This window comes from Vitis riparia, chromosome 1 (genome assembly GCF_004353265.1).
Source record: "Vitis riparia cultivar Riparia Gloire de Montpellier isolate 1030 chromosome 1, EGFV_Vit.rip_1.0, whole genome shotgun sequence".
Taxonomy (NCBI): domain Eukaryota; kingdom Viridiplantae; phylum Streptophyta; class Magnoliopsida; order Vitales; family Vitaceae; genus Vitis; species Vitis riparia.
In genome coordinates, this window is record NC_048431.1 from 3,775,555 (window position 1) to 3,794,734 (window position 19,180).

The 19,180-nt window shown below is 34.3% G+C and overlaps 2 protein-coding genes across 17 annotated transcripts; both read left to right on the forward strand.

Annotated features, from left to right (window-relative positions):
• Positions 1 to 376: 376 nt before the first annotated feature.
• LOC117913822 (lipid phosphate phosphatase 2-like) lies at positions 377 to 6,750 on the forward strand. Of its 8 annotated transcripts, none has more exons than XM_034828877.1 (9): positions 377 to 773; positions 931 to 1,027; positions 2,675 to 2,899; positions 3,291 to 3,378; positions 3,483 to 3,592; positions 4,192 to 4,282; positions 4,721 to 4,909; positions 5,004 to 5,063; positions 6,327 to 6,750. In XM_034828877.1, the coding sequence occupies exons 2-9, from the start codon at positions 965 to 967 to the stop codon at positions 6,530 to 6,532; spliced, it is 1,032 nt and encodes a 343-aa protein (XP_034684768.1). In that variant the 5' UTR covers positions 377 to 773; positions 931 to 964; the 3' UTR covers positions 6,533 to 6,750. The 8 variants fall into 8 exon arrangements, with proteins under 8 accessions (XP_034684768.1, XP_034684785.1, XP_034684775.1 ...); XM_034828894.1 differs by having other exon boundaries at positions 948 to 1,027; XM_034828884.1 differs by having other exon boundaries at positions 958 to 1,027.
• A 2,491-nt stretch (positions 6,751 to 9,241) lies between these two features.
• LOC117913859 (putative lipid phosphate phosphatase 3, chloroplastic) lies at positions 9,242 to 16,103 on the forward strand. 9 transcript variants are annotated; one of them, XM_034828952.1, is made up of 10 exons: positions 9,242 to 9,659; positions 9,818 to 9,914; positions 11,557 to 11,781; positions 12,175 to 12,262; positions 12,371 to 12,480; positions 13,085 to 13,175; positions 13,616 to 13,804; positions 13,898 to 13,957; positions 14,990 to 15,191; positions 15,406 to 16,103. In XM_034828952.1, exons 2-10 carry the CDS (start codon positions 9,852 to 9,854, stop codon positions 15,407 to 15,409), a joined length of 1,032 nt encoding a protein of 343 aa, XP_034684843.1. In that variant the 5' UTR covers positions 9,242 to 9,659; positions 9,818 to 9,851; the 3' UTR covers positions 15,410 to 16,103. The 9 variants fall into 9 exon arrangements, with proteins under 9 accessions (XP_034684843.1, XP_034684860.1, XP_034684852.1 ...); XM_034828988.1 differs by lacking the exon at positions 9,242 to 9,659 and adding exons at positions 10,623 to 10,690; positions 10,828 to 11,084 and having other exon boundaries at positions 9,689 to 9,914; positions 14,990 to 16,014; XM_034829005.1 differs by lacking the exon at positions 9,242 to 9,659 and adding exons at positions 10,623 to 10,690; positions 10,828 to 11,084 and having other exon boundaries at positions 9,689 to 9,914; positions 11,560 to 11,781; positions 14,990 to 16,014.
• Positions 16,104 to 19,180: the final 3,077 nt, after the last annotated feature.

A 19,180-nucleotide genomic window follows, 5' to 3' on the forward strand; every position in this document is an offset into this window, starting at 1 on the left:
CCGATCAAACTCAGACTTGTAACTTGTTTTTGTCGGCAAATAAAATCTCTTTCATTGTGTTAAAATTCACTCAACAATAATTGACCTTAAATATGTGGTGGGTGGGATAAGATCTTGCTGAAATTGAAAAACACCCACCAATGATGTGATTCGCATCAGGTCGCATTGATTACCCCAAGGATCACTCACCCAGTTGGCCCTCCACCAGTCCACTTTTACCATTCAGCCACCTAGTCTTTGGCTTTTCCCTGTGAGTCCGTGACAACAACATTCTAAGAATATTTAATTGTTTTCAATCAATAAAACGACGTCCTATCATTGGTCGCCAACCCAAAACGGTCCAAACGGCTCTATGGAAAGGCGTGTAGGTGTAGGTTGTAGCCAACATGAAGAAGCCAAGATGAAAGTCAAAGGATCGAGCAGCGACAGTTCATCAAAACTAAGTCGCCGCCTTGACCATCGGATGTTTTAATTTTCCAGGGTGTGTTTTTTAAAATAAAATTTGAAATAATGCAGTCGTTATCTCGTGGCTGGAGCCTGCACGCAGTATCGTTAATGGTGACAAGGAATATGACTAACCGTCGTTGTATCGTTTCATTTCATTGCAAACTCTCTCTCTCTCCCTAAAACCCACTTTCTCTCTCTAGATTCGTGGTTCAAAAGTTCCTGATTAGAGCAATATAGATATCTTTGCGCCTGGGTCCCATTTGAATTCCATTTTCGGAGGGAAAAACCCAAAATTTCCAGAAAATTACGTCTACAATCTTTCCCAGGTAAGGAAGCAAGTTGCTTTCGCTTCATTTTTCATTTACCCACTTCCCCTCACTGCTTCAGACTCACTGCTCTTTCTTTTCGTCGCTCATAGGATTCTGTTTTTCGTCCTCCTTTATCTGAAAATTGTATATAAGATTTTTAATTATACTTTTTTAGGCACATTTTGACCTTAGTTCCTGACAGTGGATCTATGGCTTGGAGGTATCTGGGTAGCCTTTATGGTTCCCGTTGGAATTTTTCGAGTGTTTTTCAGGTAAGTTTGTTTTCTTGTTAATGTTTCTAATTATTAGTATCTTTATTGTAATTTTTTTTCCCCAAACTTTTAGGATACAGGGCTACCATGGAATGATGATTTAAAAATAAAAATAAAAATTCATCACTTGCTTTTCCTTCCCCAAAGATGCTGGATTATAATTGGTGGGGTTTGGTTAGTTCTGATGTAATACAGTTTGTTTCAGATTTTACTTTGTGATTGTAGAAAATATGTCTAGAAGCCTTTTCCAAAAATTTAGTTCTTGTGTTCATGACCAGTCACCAGATAGCATGAAATTACTGAATCATATGTTGAAGGGATTGAGAAATTGGGATCTCTGGAAATGTTGTAATTCTTGTGTCATATATCCTAATCCATATTTTACACATGAAAGCATGTTGGACTGAGGGTTGTTTTTCACTGGTTAAACATTGCTTAATTGTGTGCTATATGAATGGGATTTGGTTTAGATTTCCAAATCCTGCAAACACAAGACCAAACAATTCATATGAGAGTTAAGTGAATCATGGCACTCATATATGAAAAAGATTATGTGCATGTGTATGCTGGGGATTATGAGTTCTAATTTGATTTCTTTAGCCCATGTTGAGAAAAGAATGCATATCACATTTCTGGACATCTACTTTTTTCCTCAGTGACTTATTATTATTTGCTATTGAAGTTTAGATTTCATGATGTTCAAGGTATGGAGCTATTTTCTTGACATTTACATGAGATTTCATGGAAGCACCAGTAGTTCTGCAGATTTCTGGTGGGAGTATGAGTTTTAGTTTCATTAGTCATTTCATGTTGGGAAAAGAAAGCCTATCATATTTGGGCATGGGATTAGTTTCTTGAGAAATGGTTTTTTTGAAGTAACATTTGAGAATTTTCCATTATCTGCTGTAGATGCTGGTGTGCCATGGTGCCTGTCCACTGCCATGCAGAGTAAAGAAGCATGATACTAGCTATTTCTAATCCGAAGCATCTAAATTTTCTTTTAAAAAAAATAGAAGAAGAAAAGTTAAGAAAAAAAGAGAAATATTTCAACGGATATGCTATTCTGTTGAGATCTGTATGTGAAGACCTATTTATAATGGTTCCATTTGTTGCAATTGAAACTCTCCTAGAAGAAAAAAAGATGACAGTATAACAATACTTCAAATGGTAGGCATTTAATGTATTTCTTATCTTTCTCTTGTTCTTTTTTTTTTTCGATAGTAATATGATGTGTTTCTTTGCTTCCATGCTGAACAAAAATTGAAGGAAACTACTTCAATCTGAACTTTTCTAAGAAAATTATCCTCTAGATTGACAAAGACCATAACACACTTTGGAAAAACTGTGTATCTATCTGCCATCATATTAGCTTAAATAGCAGCTTGTGTAATGAGGTAACCAGATGGAACATGAGGTTTCTCTGAAGAAATCATTTTTACTGCACCAAATGAAACCAATGGTCATGCAACATTTAAACATTAAAAGAAAAAAAAAATATTCTTAAGGATACTTGTAACTACCTGCTATAATTAAATGTCTCATTGTGGTTTGCCCTTACATTGGATTGTGCCTTTTTGGTGGAAGCCAGTGTTTAATTTGAAACTTCATTCACCAATATGTCTAATTTTTCTTTTCTGTTTGCTCTAGCAGGGCACAATAAGGGAGGTTGAACCCGGTTGTCACACTATCAAATCTCATGGAGTCCAAGTGGCAAGAGATCACAAGCATGATTGGCTTATATTGCTGCTTCTTGTACTGATAGAGATCATTCTACTTGTCATTCATCCATTTTACCGCTTTGTGGGAAAAGATATGATGGATGACCTTAAATATCCTTTGAAAGATAACACAGTACCTGTGTGGGCTGTTCCAGTAAGTTTTCCTTTATATAGCATGTTAATCTTTTAACTGGGTGTTTGAAAACCAAGTGAAACTTGAAAATAATTCCATTTGGACTGACTCTGACAGCATTTGCTCAATTTTATTCTATATTACCTGAATATTTGAAATTACTTATTTCACCTGCATACAAGACTAATTTTGTGTTTTTAACCAATTAACATAATGACAGGATTTACTGACTGACTTCATTTCACTTCCTTTTGGTAATAATTCCATTTGAAAGACCAGATTTTTGCCTTCAAATTCTATAGAAATCAAAATGAAACAAACTTCCATTTTTTGTCCTGCTTCCTTAGTTTTATCTGTGTTAATTTGCCCAAGCAAGTGGAACTAACCAAGACTTCTCTCCCTTGATCATCAGATCTATGCTGTTCTGTTGCCGATTGTCATTTTTATTCTATTCTATCTTCGTAGGAGGGATGTATATGATCTGCACCACAGCATACTAGGTACTATTATATATATAAAACCCCAAAGGGGATAATTTTTTTGCTCCTATTTAAAGGAAGTGCCTATGAAGGTACTGCTGACTGATATGAATTCACGAAAGCAGGCCTCTTATTTTCTGTGCTGATCACTGCGGTTATTACGGATGCAATAAAAGATGCAGTTGGACGGCCTCGGCCAGACTTCTTTTGGCGCTGCTTTCCTGATGGAAAAGATGTATGTCAATATCTATTTCTTAACCCTAGTTTCTTTTCATGCCTTGTTACTGTGAGAGGTGAATATCTTTTTCCTCATAATAGTTTGTGCAGTTGATCTTCAAAAATTACCAGATTTTTGTCTTTTAGAATCCTAATATCCATGAATATTTGTGAAAGTTGGTCAATTCAAATACAGGGCTCAAGATTTAGTACTGTAAATTGTTAAGATAATCGAACTTATTCTGCCTAATTTTTCACTGAATTGATTTAAATGTCCTGATCAAATCTTGTCATGGTTGCTGGAGTTCCAACTTTTTCCTTAATTTTAAGTTATTGTCCTAAAATGTTGGAATTTACTGAGCAAAACTAACATGATTGTTGGACCCTTTTTCCTTAATTTTAATGCATCATTCCAAAAAATTGGAATTTGATGCTGTCCAGAACTGACTTTGCTGGGTTTTCAACCTTTTTTCCTTCATTTAATGTACCATTCCAATAAAATTTAATATTACTTGCTGATTAAAATTGATTCTCAAAATTTGTCACTATGGTTTTATGTTAATTTGCATTTTTAGATTCTTGATTGCTGATTCATTTTATTTCTCATCCCCTCTTCAGGTGTATGATCAGTGGGGAGATGTTATATGCCATGGAAAGGATAGCGTTATAAGGGAGGGACATAAGAGCTTCCCAAGTGGTCACACTTCGTGTAAGCTACAGTTCCTGCTATGTGCTTAATGTTTAGCTTCGAATAATATTAGCAGAAGTTTTAATGGACAATAAAAGTCAATTGATGGATCAAAAATAGAAGAAAAATACCTGATGCTGTTACTTTGGTACTATTCTGGTTTACATTTAGGAAGCACTCTCCTACATTTAAGAGCAAACACTAAAATTTTTTTCTCTTGGAATCAAGAAAAATACTTCCAATGGGCTGACTATACAACGCCTTCATTTTCAATTGTTTTTTATTTGAGTTAGCTGCTAGTTGTGCTGTAGTGGTGTCTTCAATGATGGAACTCAAACTTGAAAGAGACTTCTGATTCATAGAAAGAAAATGCAGATTGAAGTGTGCTAGATCTTTTTAGTTTACCAAATGAATAGTACTTGTTTTTCTTCTATCTGATGAAATATGATTGCTCTGCAGGGTCCTTTGCAGGCCTGGGTTTCCTATCATTGTACTTATCAGGAAAGATTCAAGCATTTGACCGCAAAGGGCATGTTGCAAAACTATGCATTGTTTTCCTCCCTCTACTTGCTGCATCTCTTGTTGGAGTTTCTCGGGTGGATGACTATTGGCACCATTGGCAAGATGTGTTTGCTGGAGGTCTTCTAGGTTTGTTCTAGTGCAGGCTGTCCTTTAGTCAAGTAAACTGAAATGCTTTTTCATTGTTTGATCTCACTGGATTTATGTGATTATTTTTTTTCAGGGCTTGTTGTTGCATTTTTTTGCTATCTGCAGTTCTTTCCTCCTCCATATGATAATAATGGTAAAAATCTTCATTTTCTAATTTTCTCATCTTCACTTGACTTCTGTTGCCCGTTGTTAATACATTCTTGTGATATCTGCCTTAAAAGATTTCCAGAATTCTTTTCTTTTCTTTTCTTTTTTTCTTTTTCAGATCATTGAATTACATTTTATTAACTATGGTTTGTAAAAATTATGTTTCTTTTAAGAGCCATTTCGGTTGTATGCCAGAAGTCCATCAACAAGAAAATTAGGCCTTCTGTTTTGTGGGGATGCCTTTTGGAATGGGAAAGTAGAAAATGTGAATATGTTGGCACTATGGTAGAGAACAGGTTGAACCCAATTTTGATTATCCTTATGGGAGGTTTATTTCCAGGGGTAGTGAAAAGAAGATCTAAATAGAAGGATTTATTTGTGCAAATTTCATAAAGTGGGACAAGAGGGGTCTAGCTCCCCATTTTGTTTAAGTAGGAAAATAAAATTAATTTGATAAAAGAGATTGTTGCTCATCCAAACAATCACTTTGGCATCTGGATATCCTAAGAAAATTGAATCAGTTCATTGTCCATCACACAGTGGTTTACAGCACAACATAGATGTTTTTACATTGAGGATCAACTAAATCACCAGATAAGATAATAATGGAACCAAAAAAGAAAACCCATGAACTTCAGAAGCAGGCCCAAAAAATTTTGGTTCTGTTTGCTTCACTATTTCTTAATGTTCTATTTATGGGGTATAGTCGTAAAGAATTAACGATTAGTTGATTGGTCTTAAAACCTCTGGCTTAGCCAGCTACTAAAACCTTGATATCTGTAAATCCAACTTATTTTTCCTTGTTCCTTTATTTCAGGGTATGTTTATGTGAATTAGAAGGCAGATATATGCTTAGGAATTTGTATGAATGTGGTCTATGTTAATGTTTATCACTGTTACAAACTCAGAAGTTGAGTCATTCTGCAAGGCGGATTATTAAGAATTTTAAAAATTAATCAAGAAAGTAAGCAGGGGACCATATCATATGTGGAATTTATAAAGAGAAACATCAAGATAGAATTTGAGTGCTGGAAAGCAAGGGGATGCTAGATAGAAGCATAAGTTTTCATTATAGGTAGTCTTGACAACTGAATTCTATGCAGTAAATTTGGCTTCATCAATTGTATAGATTTTGAGTAACGTGCTCTTCTGCTCTGCTTTATTGCCAGTGATTTGACTGATATTCCATTAATGAGGTACTTGTGTATTGATTTTGGATAAAATCACTTTGCTGATTTTCTGTACACAGGATCGGGCCCCTATGCATACTTCAAAATGTTAGAGGAGTTGAGGGCCAACAGACAAGCAGCCGATTCTGTGAATGTGCAAGATGCGCAAGGAATGGAGGGTGTTTTACCTCAGCAACCTTCACGAAACAACAAAGGGTTTATGCCATTATCTCTTGACCATGATGCTACTGATTCTTTGGATCAAATGGAAGATGGGAGGAGGTAATGTCATTTGTCTTGCACTTGTTTGGGTCCATGTCCACTGTAATTAACTTAGGCTTGTATTATGTAACCGACAATCTCCTGCATTCACTGAATCTTTACTTTCTGCAACTTCAAGATGTAAATCAAGTCCTTGCATTGACTAAATATTTTACAGTTGTGGTATCTGTAAAGAAATGCACATTCACTAGTAATGTTATGAGGGACAATCTTTTTTCATTCTTTCCAAAAATGCTTTGCACGAACACTCAGAATTACCTGTGATGTAAATTATTATAAAACAGATGACACAATTGCACAACCATACACCTATGTCGATTGGAGCCAACTGCCAGAGGAACTACTGGAGTTGATCTTCATTTGGCTTACAGATATAATTAGGTTCAGAGCAGCATGTTCGTCATGGGGCTTGGTTGCCTCCAATGCAAGATCTCAACTCTTCAAGCCTCTCAGTCCAATGCTGCTATTGCCTTCTAACAAAGATGATGAAGTTCACCACCTCTTCGACTTCTCCGTGAACAAGGCTCTTAGGATTCCACTTCCGGAGTTTTACGGTAAGTGGTGTTGCCATTCGTGGAATGGATGGCTAGTAATAATAACGTGTTCTCCTCCCTACCCAATAGAGTTCTTTAATCCTATGTCGAGGGCACAAATCCAGTTGCCTCTCCCAGAAACGTTTCAAGATCCTCCAACTGATGTAGATGATGCACCAATTGAGAGCTTCATATACAAAGCCATACCTTCTTCAACTCCTTTAGATCCCAATTGTGTTACCATGAAGAAAGTTGGCATTCTGTAAATCCAAGGGTTACAAAGCGACTACAATAATTGTGATGATATCATATATTACAAGAACCATTTTATTACTGTTGGGCCCTTGGGTGTATTTCAATTAGGGATGACAACGGGCCGGGTTTTTTCGGGTACCCGTCCCGCTCTGCCCCTAATAGGACGAAATTTAAATTAATAAAAGGGTTTAGGACGGATATGATTTTTTTTTTTTAAAACTTGGGACGGGTTCAGGTATTGCCCCATCTCGCTCCGATTATATATAAAATTTAAATTTAATTTAAAATTTAAAATTAATTTAATTTAAATTTTATTTTACTATTTTTAATATATAAATAATAATAAAAAATTTAATAAAATAAGTTATAAAAATATAATAATTTATTATTTATAAAATATATTTATTTTAATGTAATTAAAAAATTTAAAAGTAATAAAAAAAAAAACTAAATGGGGCGGGGCTGGACGGGACGGGTATGGGAATTTCCCATACCTGTTCCGCCTCGTTTAATTTTTTAAACGGGACGGGGATGAGAATAATTTTTAATAAACGGGGCGGGGTTGGGATGGGGACAACCCGCCCCGTTGCCATTCCTAATTTAAATGTGACATTGGTCCTGTGCATAAGGTCATAACGCTTGCACCACCCGTTGTGATGGGATGCGTGAACCGAAAGTATTTGTTGATTTAGAGATCATTTACTAGTCGTATGATAACAACTCTCTTCACTACACACCAAAATTTGAGGTATTCAAATTAGATTTTAAAATTTTGGTATGGAATGAATTAAATAGCTTGGGTGATAATGCATTATTCTTGGGTCATAACCAAACTATTTTAATATCTACAAAAGACTATGATGAATTTAAACTAGACTGCATCTTCTTTGTTGATGATTATAGAGATTATTTTGAAAAAGCTGTCGGATGCCATGATATAGGAGTTTTTAACCTAAAGGTTCATGTATTGTGGACCGATGTTTCAGTCTAGTCACATATGGTTATCTCCAAATACTATCGTGCTTGCACCTCTATTAACATGAATCAATGAACTTTGATGAGATTAGCAACACAATAGTAATAATGTTAATTCATCTACATAATGATCCTATTAACTTCTAAACATCTAGATTATGCAAAAAATGATATATCAAAGTAACATAATTATAATTATTAATATATTATAATTATGGTGATATTATATATGACAAGAATCATTTTTATGTTTGCACCATCTTTTGATGGCATGCATGAAGCAAAAAATATTCATTGGAGTCATTTTGAGATCTTTTACTAATATTAAGATACTTGGATTGGGAAGATGAGATGATGAGAATGAGGGTGATTCTCCAACTTGTCAATGGGAAATGAAAGGAAATTCAAAAGTGATGCCATCAGATATTTATGAGCGCCTCTAACATATGGTCCAGAATAATTCTTACCATGCCACCATCCCATCCTAATTGCTCTGATCGAAGCATTCAAGATGCCTGAATGTAAGTTTAGAAAATGACCCAATGAGTTGTTAATTGTAAAATGTAATTATTCTGAAATATTTAAATCAAACTGATCAAACTCAGACTTGTAACTTGTTTTTGTCGGCAAATAAAATCTCTTTCATTGTGTTAAAATTCTATCAAAGAAATGATCACTCGACAATAATTGGCCTTAAGTATGTGGTGGGTGGGCTAAAATCTTGCTGAAATTGAAAAACACCCAACGATGATGTGATTCGCATCAGGTCGCATTGATTACCCCAAGGATCACTCACCAAGTTGGCCCTCCGCCAGTCCACTTTTACCAGGCAGCCACCTAGTCTTTGGCGTTTCCTAGTGAGCCCGTGACAACAACATTTCAATCAATAAAACGACGTCGCAGCATTGGTCGCCAACCCACAACGCTCCAAACGGCTCTATGGAAAGGCGTGTAGGTGTAGGTTGTAGCCAACATGAAGCCGCCAGGATGAAAGTTAAAGGATCGAGCGGAGACGGTTCATCAAAACTAAGTCGCCGCCTTGACCATCGGATGTTTTAAATTTTTAATTTTCCAGGGTGTGTTTGTTAAAATAAAATTTGAAATAATGTAGTCGTTATCTCGTGGGCGGAGCCTGCAAGCAGTACCGTTAATGGTGATCAAGGAATATCACCAACCGTCGTTGTATCGTTTCATTTCATTGCAAACTCTCTCTCTCTCCCTAAAACCCACTTTCTCTCTAGATTCGTGGTTCAAAAGTTCCTGATTGGAGCAATAAAGATATCTTTGCGCCTGGGTCCCATTTGGATTCCATTTTCGGATTGGAAAAACCCAAAATTTCCAGAAAATTACGTCTACAATCTTTCCCAGGTAAGGAAGCAAGTTGCTTTCGCTTCATTTTTCATTTACCCACTTCCCTTCACTGCTTCAGACTCACTGCTCTTTCTTTTCGTCGCTCATAGGATTCTGTTTGTCGTCCTCCTTTATCTGAAAATTTTATATAAGATTTTTAATTATACTTTTGTTAGGCACATTTTGACCTTAGTTCCTGACAGTGGATCTATGGCTTGGAGGTATCTGGGTAGCCTTTTTGGTTCCCGTTGGAATTTTTCGAGTGTTTTTCAGGTAAGTTTGTTTTCTTGTTAATGTTTCTAATTATTAGTATCTTCATTGTAATTTTTTTTTTCCAAACTTTTAGGATACAGGGCTACCATGGAATGATGATTTAAAAATTAAAAATAAAAATTCATCACTTGCTTTTCCTTCCCCAAAGATGCTGGATTATAATTGGTGGGGTTTGGTTAGTTCTGATGTAATACCAGTTTGTTTAAGATTTTACTTTGTGATTGTAGAAAATATGTCTAGAAGCCTTTTCCAAAAATTTAGTTCTTGAGTTCATGACCAGTCACCAGATAGCATGAAATTACTGAATCATATGTTGAAGGGATTGAGAAATTGGGATCTCTGGAAGTGTTGTAATTCTTGTGTCATATATCCTAATCCATATTTTACACATGAAAACATGTTGGACTGAGGGTTGTTTTTCACTGGTTAAACATTGGTTAATTTTGTGTGCTATATGAATGGGATTTGGTTTAGATTTCCAAATCCTGCAAACACAAGACCAAACAATTCATATGAGAGTTAAGTGAATCATGGCACCCATATATGAAAAAGATTATGTGCATGTGTATGCTGGGGATTATGAGTTCTAATTTGATTTCTTTAGCCCATGTTGAGAAAAGAATGCATATCACATTTCTGGACATCTACTTTTTTCCTCAGTGACTTATTATTATTTGCTATTGAAGTTTAGATTTCATGATGTTCAAGGTATGGAGCTATTTTCTTGACATTTACATGAGATTTCATGGAAGCACCAGTAGTTCTGCATATTTCTGGTAGGAGTACGAGTTTTAGTTTCATTAGTCATTTCACGTTGGGAAAAGAAAGCCTATAATATTTGGGCATGGGATTAGTTTCTTGAGAAATGGTTTTTTTGAAGTAACATTTGAGAATTTTCCATTATCTGCTGTAGATGCTGGTGTGCCATGGTGCCTGTCCACTGCCATGCAGAGTAAAGAAGCATGATACTAGCTATTTCTAATCCGAAGCATCTAAATTTTCTTTTAAAAAAAATAGAAGAAGAAAAGTTAAGAAATGAAGAGAAATATTTCAACGGATATGCTATTCTGTTGAGATCTGTATGTGAAGACCTATTTATAATGGTTCCATTTGTTGCAATTGAAACTCTCCTAGAAGAAAAAAAGATGACAGATAACAATACTTCAAATGGTAGGCATTTAATGTATTTCTTATCTTTCTCTTGTTCTTTTTTTTTCGATAGTAATATGATGTGTTTCTTTGTCTCCATGCTGAACAAAAATTGAAGGAAACTACTTCAATCTGAACTTTTCTAAGAAAATTATCCTAGATTGACAAAGACCATGACACACTTTGGAAAAACTGTGTATCTATCTGCCATCATATTAGCTTAAATAGCAGCTTGTGTAATGAGGTAACCAGATGGAACATGAGGTTTCTCTGAAGAAATCATTTTTACTGCACCAAATGAAGCCACTGGCATGCAACAGTTAAACATTAGAAGAAAAAAAAATAGTCTTAAGGATACTTGTAACTACCTGCTATAACTAAATGTCTCATTGTGGTTTGCCCTTACATTGGATTGTGCCTTTTTGGTGGAAGCCAGTGTTTAATTTGAAACTTCATTCACCAATATGTCTAATTTTTCTTCTGTCTGCTCTAGCAGGGCACAATAAGGGAGGTTGAACCTGGTTGTCACACTATCAAATCTCATGGACTCCAAGTTGCAAAAGATCACAAGTATGATTGGCTTATGTTGCTGCTTCTTGTAATGATAGCGATCATTCTACTTGTCATTCATCCATTTTACCGCTTTGTGGGAAAAGATATGATGGATGACCTTAAATATCCTTTGAAAGATAACACAGTACCTGTGTGGGCTATTCCAGTAAGTTTTCCTTTATATAGCATGTTAATCTTTTAACTGGGTGTCTGAAAACCAAGTGAAACTTGAAAATAATTCCATTTGGACTGACTCTGACATTGCATTTGCTCAATTTTATTCTATATTACCTGAATATTTGAAATTACTTATTTCACTTGTATATAAGACTAATTTTGTGTTTTTAACGAATTAACATAATGACAGGATTTACTGATTGACTTCATTTCACTTCCTTTTGGTAATAATTCCATTTGAAAGACCAGATTTTTGCCTTCAAATGCTATAGAAATCAAAATGAAACAAACTTCCATTTTTTGTCCTGCTACCTTAGTTTTATCTGCGTTAATTTGCTCAAGCAAGTGGAACTAACCAAGACTTCTCTCCCTTGATTATCAGATCTATGCTGTTCTGTTGCCGATTGTCATTTTTATTCTATTCTATCTTCGTAGGAGGGATGTATATGATCTGCACCACAGCATACTAGGTACTATTATATATATAAAACCCCAAAGGGGATAATTTTTTTTGCTCCTATTTAAAGGAAGTGCCTATGAAGGTAAATCTGCTGACTGATATGAATTCACGAAAGCAGGCCTCTTTTTTTCTATGCTGATCACTGCGGTTATTACGGAAGCAATAAAAGATGCAGTTGGACGGCCTCGGCCAGACTTCTTTTGGCGCTGCTTTCCTGATGGAAAAGATGTATGTCAATATCTATTTCTTAACCCTAGTTTCTTTTCATGCCTTGTTACTGTGAGAGGTGAATATCTTTTTCCTCATAATAGTTTGTGCAGTTGATCTTCAAAAATTACCAGATTTTATCTTTTAGAATCCTAATATCCATGAATATTTGTGAAAGTTGGTCAATTCAAATACAGGGCTCAAGATTTAGTACTGTAAATTGTTAAGATAATCGAACTTATTCTGCCTAATTTTTCACTGAATTGATTTAAATGTCCTGATCAAATCTTGTCATGGTTGCTGGAGTTCCAACTTTTTCCTTAATTTTAAGTTATTGTCCTAAAATGTTGGAATTTACTGATCAAAACTAACATGATTGTTGGACTTCCTGCCTTTTTCCTTAATTTTAATGCATCATTCCAAAAAATTGGAATTTGATGCTGTCCAGAACTGACTTTGCTGGATTTTCAACCTTTTTTCCTTCATTTAATGTACCATTCCAATAAAATTTAATATTACTTGCTGATTAAAATTGATTCTCAAAATTTGTCACTATGGTTTTATGTTAATTTGCATTTTTAGATTCTTGATTGCTGATTCATTTTATTTCTCATCCCCTCTTCAGGTGTATGATCAGTGGGGAGATGTTATATGCCATGGAAAGGATAGCGTTATAAGGGAGGGACATAAGAGCTTCCCAAGTGGTCACACTTCGTGTAAGCTACAGTTCCTGCTATGTGCTTAATGTTTAGCTTCGAATAATATTAGCAGAAGTTTTAATGGACAATAAAAGTCAATTGATGGATCAAAAATAGAAGAAAAATACCTGATGCTGTTACTTTGGTACTATTCTGGTTTACATTTAGGAAGCACTCTCCTACATTTAAGAGCAAACACTAAAAAATTTTTCTCTTGGAATCAAGAAAAATACTTCCAATGGGATAACTATACAATGCCTTCATTTTCAATTGTTTTTTATTTGAGTTAGCTGCTAGTGCTGCTGTAGTGGTGTCTTCAATGATGGAACTCAAACTTGAAAGAGACTTCTGATTCATAGAAAGAAAATGCAGATTGAAGTGTGCTCTGTCTTTTTAGTTTACCAAATGAATAGTACATGTTTTTCTCATATCTGATGAAATTTATGATTGCTCTGCAGGGTCCTTTGCAGGCCTGGGTTTCCTATCATTGTACTTAACAGGAAAGATTCAAGCATTTGACCGCAAAGGGCATATTGCAAAACTATGCATTGTTTTCCTCCCTCTACTTGCTGCATCTCTCGTTGGAGTTTCTCGGGTGGATGACTATTGGCACCATTGGCAAGATGTGTTTGCTGGAGGTCTTCTAGGTTTGTTCTAGTGCAGGCTGTCCTTTAGTCAAGTAAACTGAAATGCTTTTTCATTGTTTGATCTCACTGGATTTATGTGATTCTTTTTTTCAGGGCTTGTTGTTGCATTTTTTTGCTATCTGCAGTTCTTCCCTCCTCCATATGATAATAATGGTAAAAATCTTCATTTTCTAATTTTCTCATCTTCACTTGACTTCTGTTGCCCGTTGTCAGTACATCCTTGTGATATCTGCCTTAAAAGATTTCCAGAATTTATTTATTTATTTTCTTTTTCAGATCATTGAATTACATTTTATTAACTATGGTTTGTAAAAAAATTGTTTCTTTTAAGTGCCATTTCGGTTGTATGTCAAAAGTCCATCAACAAGAAAATTGGGCCTTCTGTTTTGTGGGGATGCCTTATCTGGAATGGGAAAGTAGAAAATGGAATATGTTGGCACTATGGTAGAGAACAGGTTGAACCCAATTTTGATTAACCTTATGGGAGGTTTATTTCGAGGGGTACTGAAAAGAAGATCTAAATAGAAGGTTATTTGTGCAAATTTCATAAAGTGGGACAAGAGGGGTCTAGCTCCCCATTTTGTTTAATAAGTAGGAAAATAAAATTAATTTGATAAAAGAGATTGTTGCTCAGCCAAACAATTCACTTTGGCATCTGGATATCCTAAGAAAATTGAATCAGTTCATTGTCCATCACACAGTGGTTTACAGCACAACATAGACGTTTTTACATTTAGGATCAACTAAATCACCAGATAAGATAATAATGGAACCAAAAAAGAAAATCCATGAACTTCAGAAGCAGGCCCAAAAATTTTTGGTTCTGTTTGCTTCACTATTTCTTAATGTTCTATTTATGGGGTATAGTTGTCAAGAATTAATGATTAGTTGATTGGTCTTAAAATCTCTGGCTTAGCCAGCTACTAAAGCCCAACTTATTTTTCCTTGTTCCTTTATTTTGAGTGCTGGAAAGCAAGGGGGATGCTAGATAGAAGCTTAAGTTTTCATTATAGGTAGTCTTGACAACTGAATTCTATGCAATAAATTTGGCTTCATCAATTGTATAGATTTTGAGTAACGTGCTCTTCTTCTCTGCTTTATTGCCAGTGATTGATTGATATTCCATTAATGAGGTACTTGTGTATTGATTTTGGATAAAATCACTTGCTGATTTTCTGTACACAGGATCGGGCCCCTATGCATACTTCAAAATGTTAGAGGGGTTGAGGGCCAACAGACAAGCAGCCGATTCTGTGAATGTGCAAGATGCGCAAGGAATGGAGGTTGTTTTACCTCAGCAACCTTCACGAAACAACAACGGGTTTGTGCCATTATCTCTTGACCATGATGCTACTGATTCTTTGGATCAAATGGAAGCTGGGAGGAGGTAATGTCATTTATCTTGCACTTGTTTGGGTCCATGTCCCCTGTAATTAACTTAGGCTTGTATTATGTAACCAACAATCTCCTGCATTCACTTGAATCTTTACTTTCTGCACATTCACTAGTAATGTTAAGAGGAACAATCTTTTTTCTTTCTTTCCAATAATGCTTTGCATGAACACTCAGAATTACCTGTGATGTAAATTATTATAAAACAGATGACACAATTGCACAACCAGACACCTATGTCGATTGCAGCCAAGAGGAACCACAGGAGTTGATCTTCAGATATAATTAGGTTCAGAGCAGTATGTTCGTCATGGGGCTTGGTTGCCTCCAATGCAAGATCTCAACTCCTCAAGCCTCTCAGTCCAACGCTGCTATTGCCTTCTAACAAAGATGATGAAGTTCACCACCTCTTTGACTTCTCCGAGAACAAGGCTCTTAGGATTCCACTCCCGGAGGTTTACGGTAAGTGGTGTTGCCATTCGTGGAATGGATGATTAGTAACAATAACGTGTTCTCCTCCCTACCCAATAGAGTTCTTTAATCCTATGTCGAGGGCACAAATCCAGTTGCCTCTCCCAGAGATGTTTCAAGATCCTCCAGCTGATGTAGATGATGCACCAATTGAGAGTTTCATATACAAAGCCATACCTTCTTCAACTCCTTTAGATCCCAATTGTGCTACCATGAAGAAAGTTGGCATTCTGTAAATCCAAGGGTTACAAAGCGAGTACAATAATTGTGATGAAATCATATATTCCGAGAACTATTTTATTACTGTTGGGCCCTTGGGTGTATTTCAATGTGACATTGGTTCTGTGCATATAAGGTCATACCGCTTGCACCACCCGTTGTGATGGGATGTGTGAACCGAAAGTATTTGTTGGAGTGATCTAGAGATCTTTTACTACTCGTACGATACTTGGATTGGGAAGACGAGAATGTGAACAACTCTCTTCACTACACACCAAAATTTGAGGTATTCAAATTAGATTTCAAAAATTTGGTATGGAATGAATTAAATAGCTTGGGTGATAACGCATTATTCGTGGGTCATAACCAAGCTATTTTAATATCTACAAAAGACTTCAATGAATTTAAACCTGTATCTACTTTGTTGATGATTATAAAGAGAAGCTTATTTTGAAAAAGTTGTCGGAAGCCATGATATAGGAATTTTTAATCTAAAGGCTCATGTATGTGGACTGATGTTTCGGTCTAGTCACATATGGTTATCTCCAAATACTATCGTGCTTGCACCTCTATTAACATGAATCAATGAACTTTTATGAAATTAGCAACAGTAATAATGTTACTTCATCTACATAATGATCCTATTAACTTCTAAACATCTAAATTATGCAAAAAAAATGAGAAAAATAATTATGGTGATATTATATATTACAAGAATCATTTTTATGTTTGCACCGTCCTTTTGGATGGCATGCGTGAAGCGAAAAATATTTATTGAAGTCATTTAGAGATCTTTTACTAATATTTAATATACTTGGATTGGGAAGATGAGAATGAGGGTGACTCTCCTTACCATACAACAAATTTTGAGATATTTAAATTCAATTTTAGAAATTTGTTTTGGAATGAAATAAATAATTTAGGTGATAATACACTATTTGTGGATCATAATCATTCTATTTTAGTATTAATGAAAGACTTTATTGAATTTAAACAAGATTGTGTCTATTTTGTCGATAATTACAAAGAAAATTATTTTGAAAAAACTTTTGAATGTTATGATATGAGAAATTTTAACCTAAAGACTCAGGTTTTTAAATTGATGATTCAATTTACTCAAATATGGTTATCTTCATTATTTTGGATAATACTAAAACTTTGATCTTTACTTCAAAGAAAGTTAAATCTTAATCAAATCATATAAATAATGTTTTTTTTAATATGTTTATTGAATAATTATATGTTATTGAGGTTTTCAAAGCTCGACTCAATTATGATTAGTCAAATAAACACAAACAATGATGTTGCAGCTAATTAAGGCATTCGATGATTTTTTTTTTTTTTTTTGTTATTACACTTTTAAACATTCTAAAATAAAAATCGTTGACCTCTATAATTCAAAACTCATTATAATTTCATCGTTGTTTAGGTTTTGTCCATTTACTAGAACAAATCACCATGCTTCTAAGCACCCCAATTTGGCTCCATTTTTTCTTATTCCTTTGTTAGCTTTAGCAAACCATTGACCTTTGTTTTCCAAGGTGGTAGTTATCCACCATGTCCAAAACCCCAAGGTGGAATCACATTGCTATAGTTTCACACTTCCTCCTACATTTCTTTAGCTTGCAACATTACCATACCCCTTGGCAATCAATAGGAATTAGAAAAGCATACTCAAATCTTTATGCTTTCTTTTAAGTGACCAAAACGTATCTTATAATATCATTGGCACAAATTTATTAGTTGAAGACTCGCTCTTAAGCATCTCAATTTATAAATTCTAGGTAAAATGAAAATTTTAATAATAAATAGTATAAAGAATATTCAAAAGCATAAAATAAAATTTCTTTAGGCACATGGGGACGGGCAAAGCAACGACTCTCCAATCAAAGATAAAGTAACAATGCTTAGATTTGAAATTCTCATTGCCGCAGGCGAAAGCTCCCTACATCAATCCACACGGTCCAAATCAATTTTTTTTTTTTTTTTTTTTTTTCCTTAACCCACAAATGTTGTCACCAACTCCTTTAGCTTAAAGCATCCATGCGCGAGGCTAAAGCGCAAAGGTAGGATACCACCTGCAAGCAAAGAATATAAAGACAAAAAAGAGATGTTGACGAGTGTATTCACTTTGTAGTCAAATTTGAATATAAAAATATCAAACATAAATAAATAAATAAATAAATACAAGATGAAATATATATAAAAGAAAGGATGATTTCACAAAGTCGGACAGAAAAAGTTCTCTTCAGCTTTACAATATGTATTTCAACAATTTTACATGACATGAGACAAAAAAAAAAAGAAGAAAAGGGAAATATTGCTGTAAAAAGAGATTAAAAAATACATCAAATAAGATACCAATAATATAATGTAATAAATGGTTTAAATGGAAGTGACAATGGGTCGTACGAGAGGAGCCATTAAGAGACTGGACCATCAAAGGTGGCATGGAGTATTATCTCAATCAATAGTATATGGCAAAAATGGAATTGTTATGTAAAAATTAAGCTATTATATAAACAAAAGATTATTATCGAGGGTGAAAGTTATAAGGAATATACAAATATCAGGAGATCTAATACCTTTTATGGTTAAATGTCTCCCATGTGGAATAATAAAGTGTTATTTATTATTATGGATTGTTTTAGGGGAAATGTGAGGAGAAGGAAAGAAAAAAAAAATGAAATTAATAAATTATTTTTTAATGTTTTTAAAAAATGTATTTAACTTATTTTAACTCTTTTATATAAAAATTAAATAATTTAAAATTTTAAATATATTTAATTTTCATGATAAAATTATATATATATATATAATGTTGTTAATATTTTTTGAAGACGTAATTTTATAAGGAAAGATATAAGGGGATTTTTTTTTTTAAAAAAAAAACCTTAAAAAGGAAAGAAACTTAATAAAAAAAAATGTATTATAATAATTGCAGAAAGATGAATGGTATTAATGGAAAAAAATATTAATGTGGAACATAAGTTTATAAAAATATAAAAAAATAATAATTAAATATTATAATAATTAAATTGAATAATTCCGAATAAAATATGTAGAAAATATTTTATAAAGATGATGTCATGGATTGATGGTGTAGATAAAGAGAGGCAAGAAGAATTATGGCTATACCATCTTTCTTAAGTATTTAAAAAGAGAAAAAAAAAATGCCATATAACACCAAACAAAAAGTCAAACGTCATTCTCTGCAATGCATGAAGCTAGAGTGATTAGTTTATGTAATTACTTTTAAGCCCTCTCCTTGACACTATCAAAACGACATGATAA

Bases quoted from the DNA above. Each gene is read 5' to 3' on its own strand.
- LOC117913822 (XM_034828877.1), top strand. From the start codon at position 965: ATGGCTTGGAGGTATCTGGGTAGCCTTTATGGTTCCCGTTGGAATTTT. The intron at 1,028-2,674 runs GTAAGTTTGTTT...TGTTTGCTCTAG, and splicing joins ATTTTTCGAGTGTTTTTCAG to CAGGGCACAATAAGGGAGGT. The intron at 4,283-4,720 runs GTAAGCTACAGT...ATTGCTCTGCAG, and splicing joins CCCAAGTGGTCACACTTCGT to GGTCCTTTGCAGGCCTGGGT.
- LOC117913859 (XM_034828952.1), top strand. From the start codon at position 9,852: ATGGCTTGGAGGTATCTGGGTAGCCTTTTTGGTTCCCGTTGGAATTTT. The intron at 11,782-12,174 runs GTAAGTTTTCCT...CTTGATTATCAG, and splicing joins TACCTGTGTGGGCTATTCCA to ATCTATGCTGTTCTGTTGCC. The intron at 12,263-12,370 runs GTACTATTATAT...TCACGAAAGCAG, and splicing joins TCTGCACCACAGCATACTAG to GCCTCTTTTTTTCTATGCTG.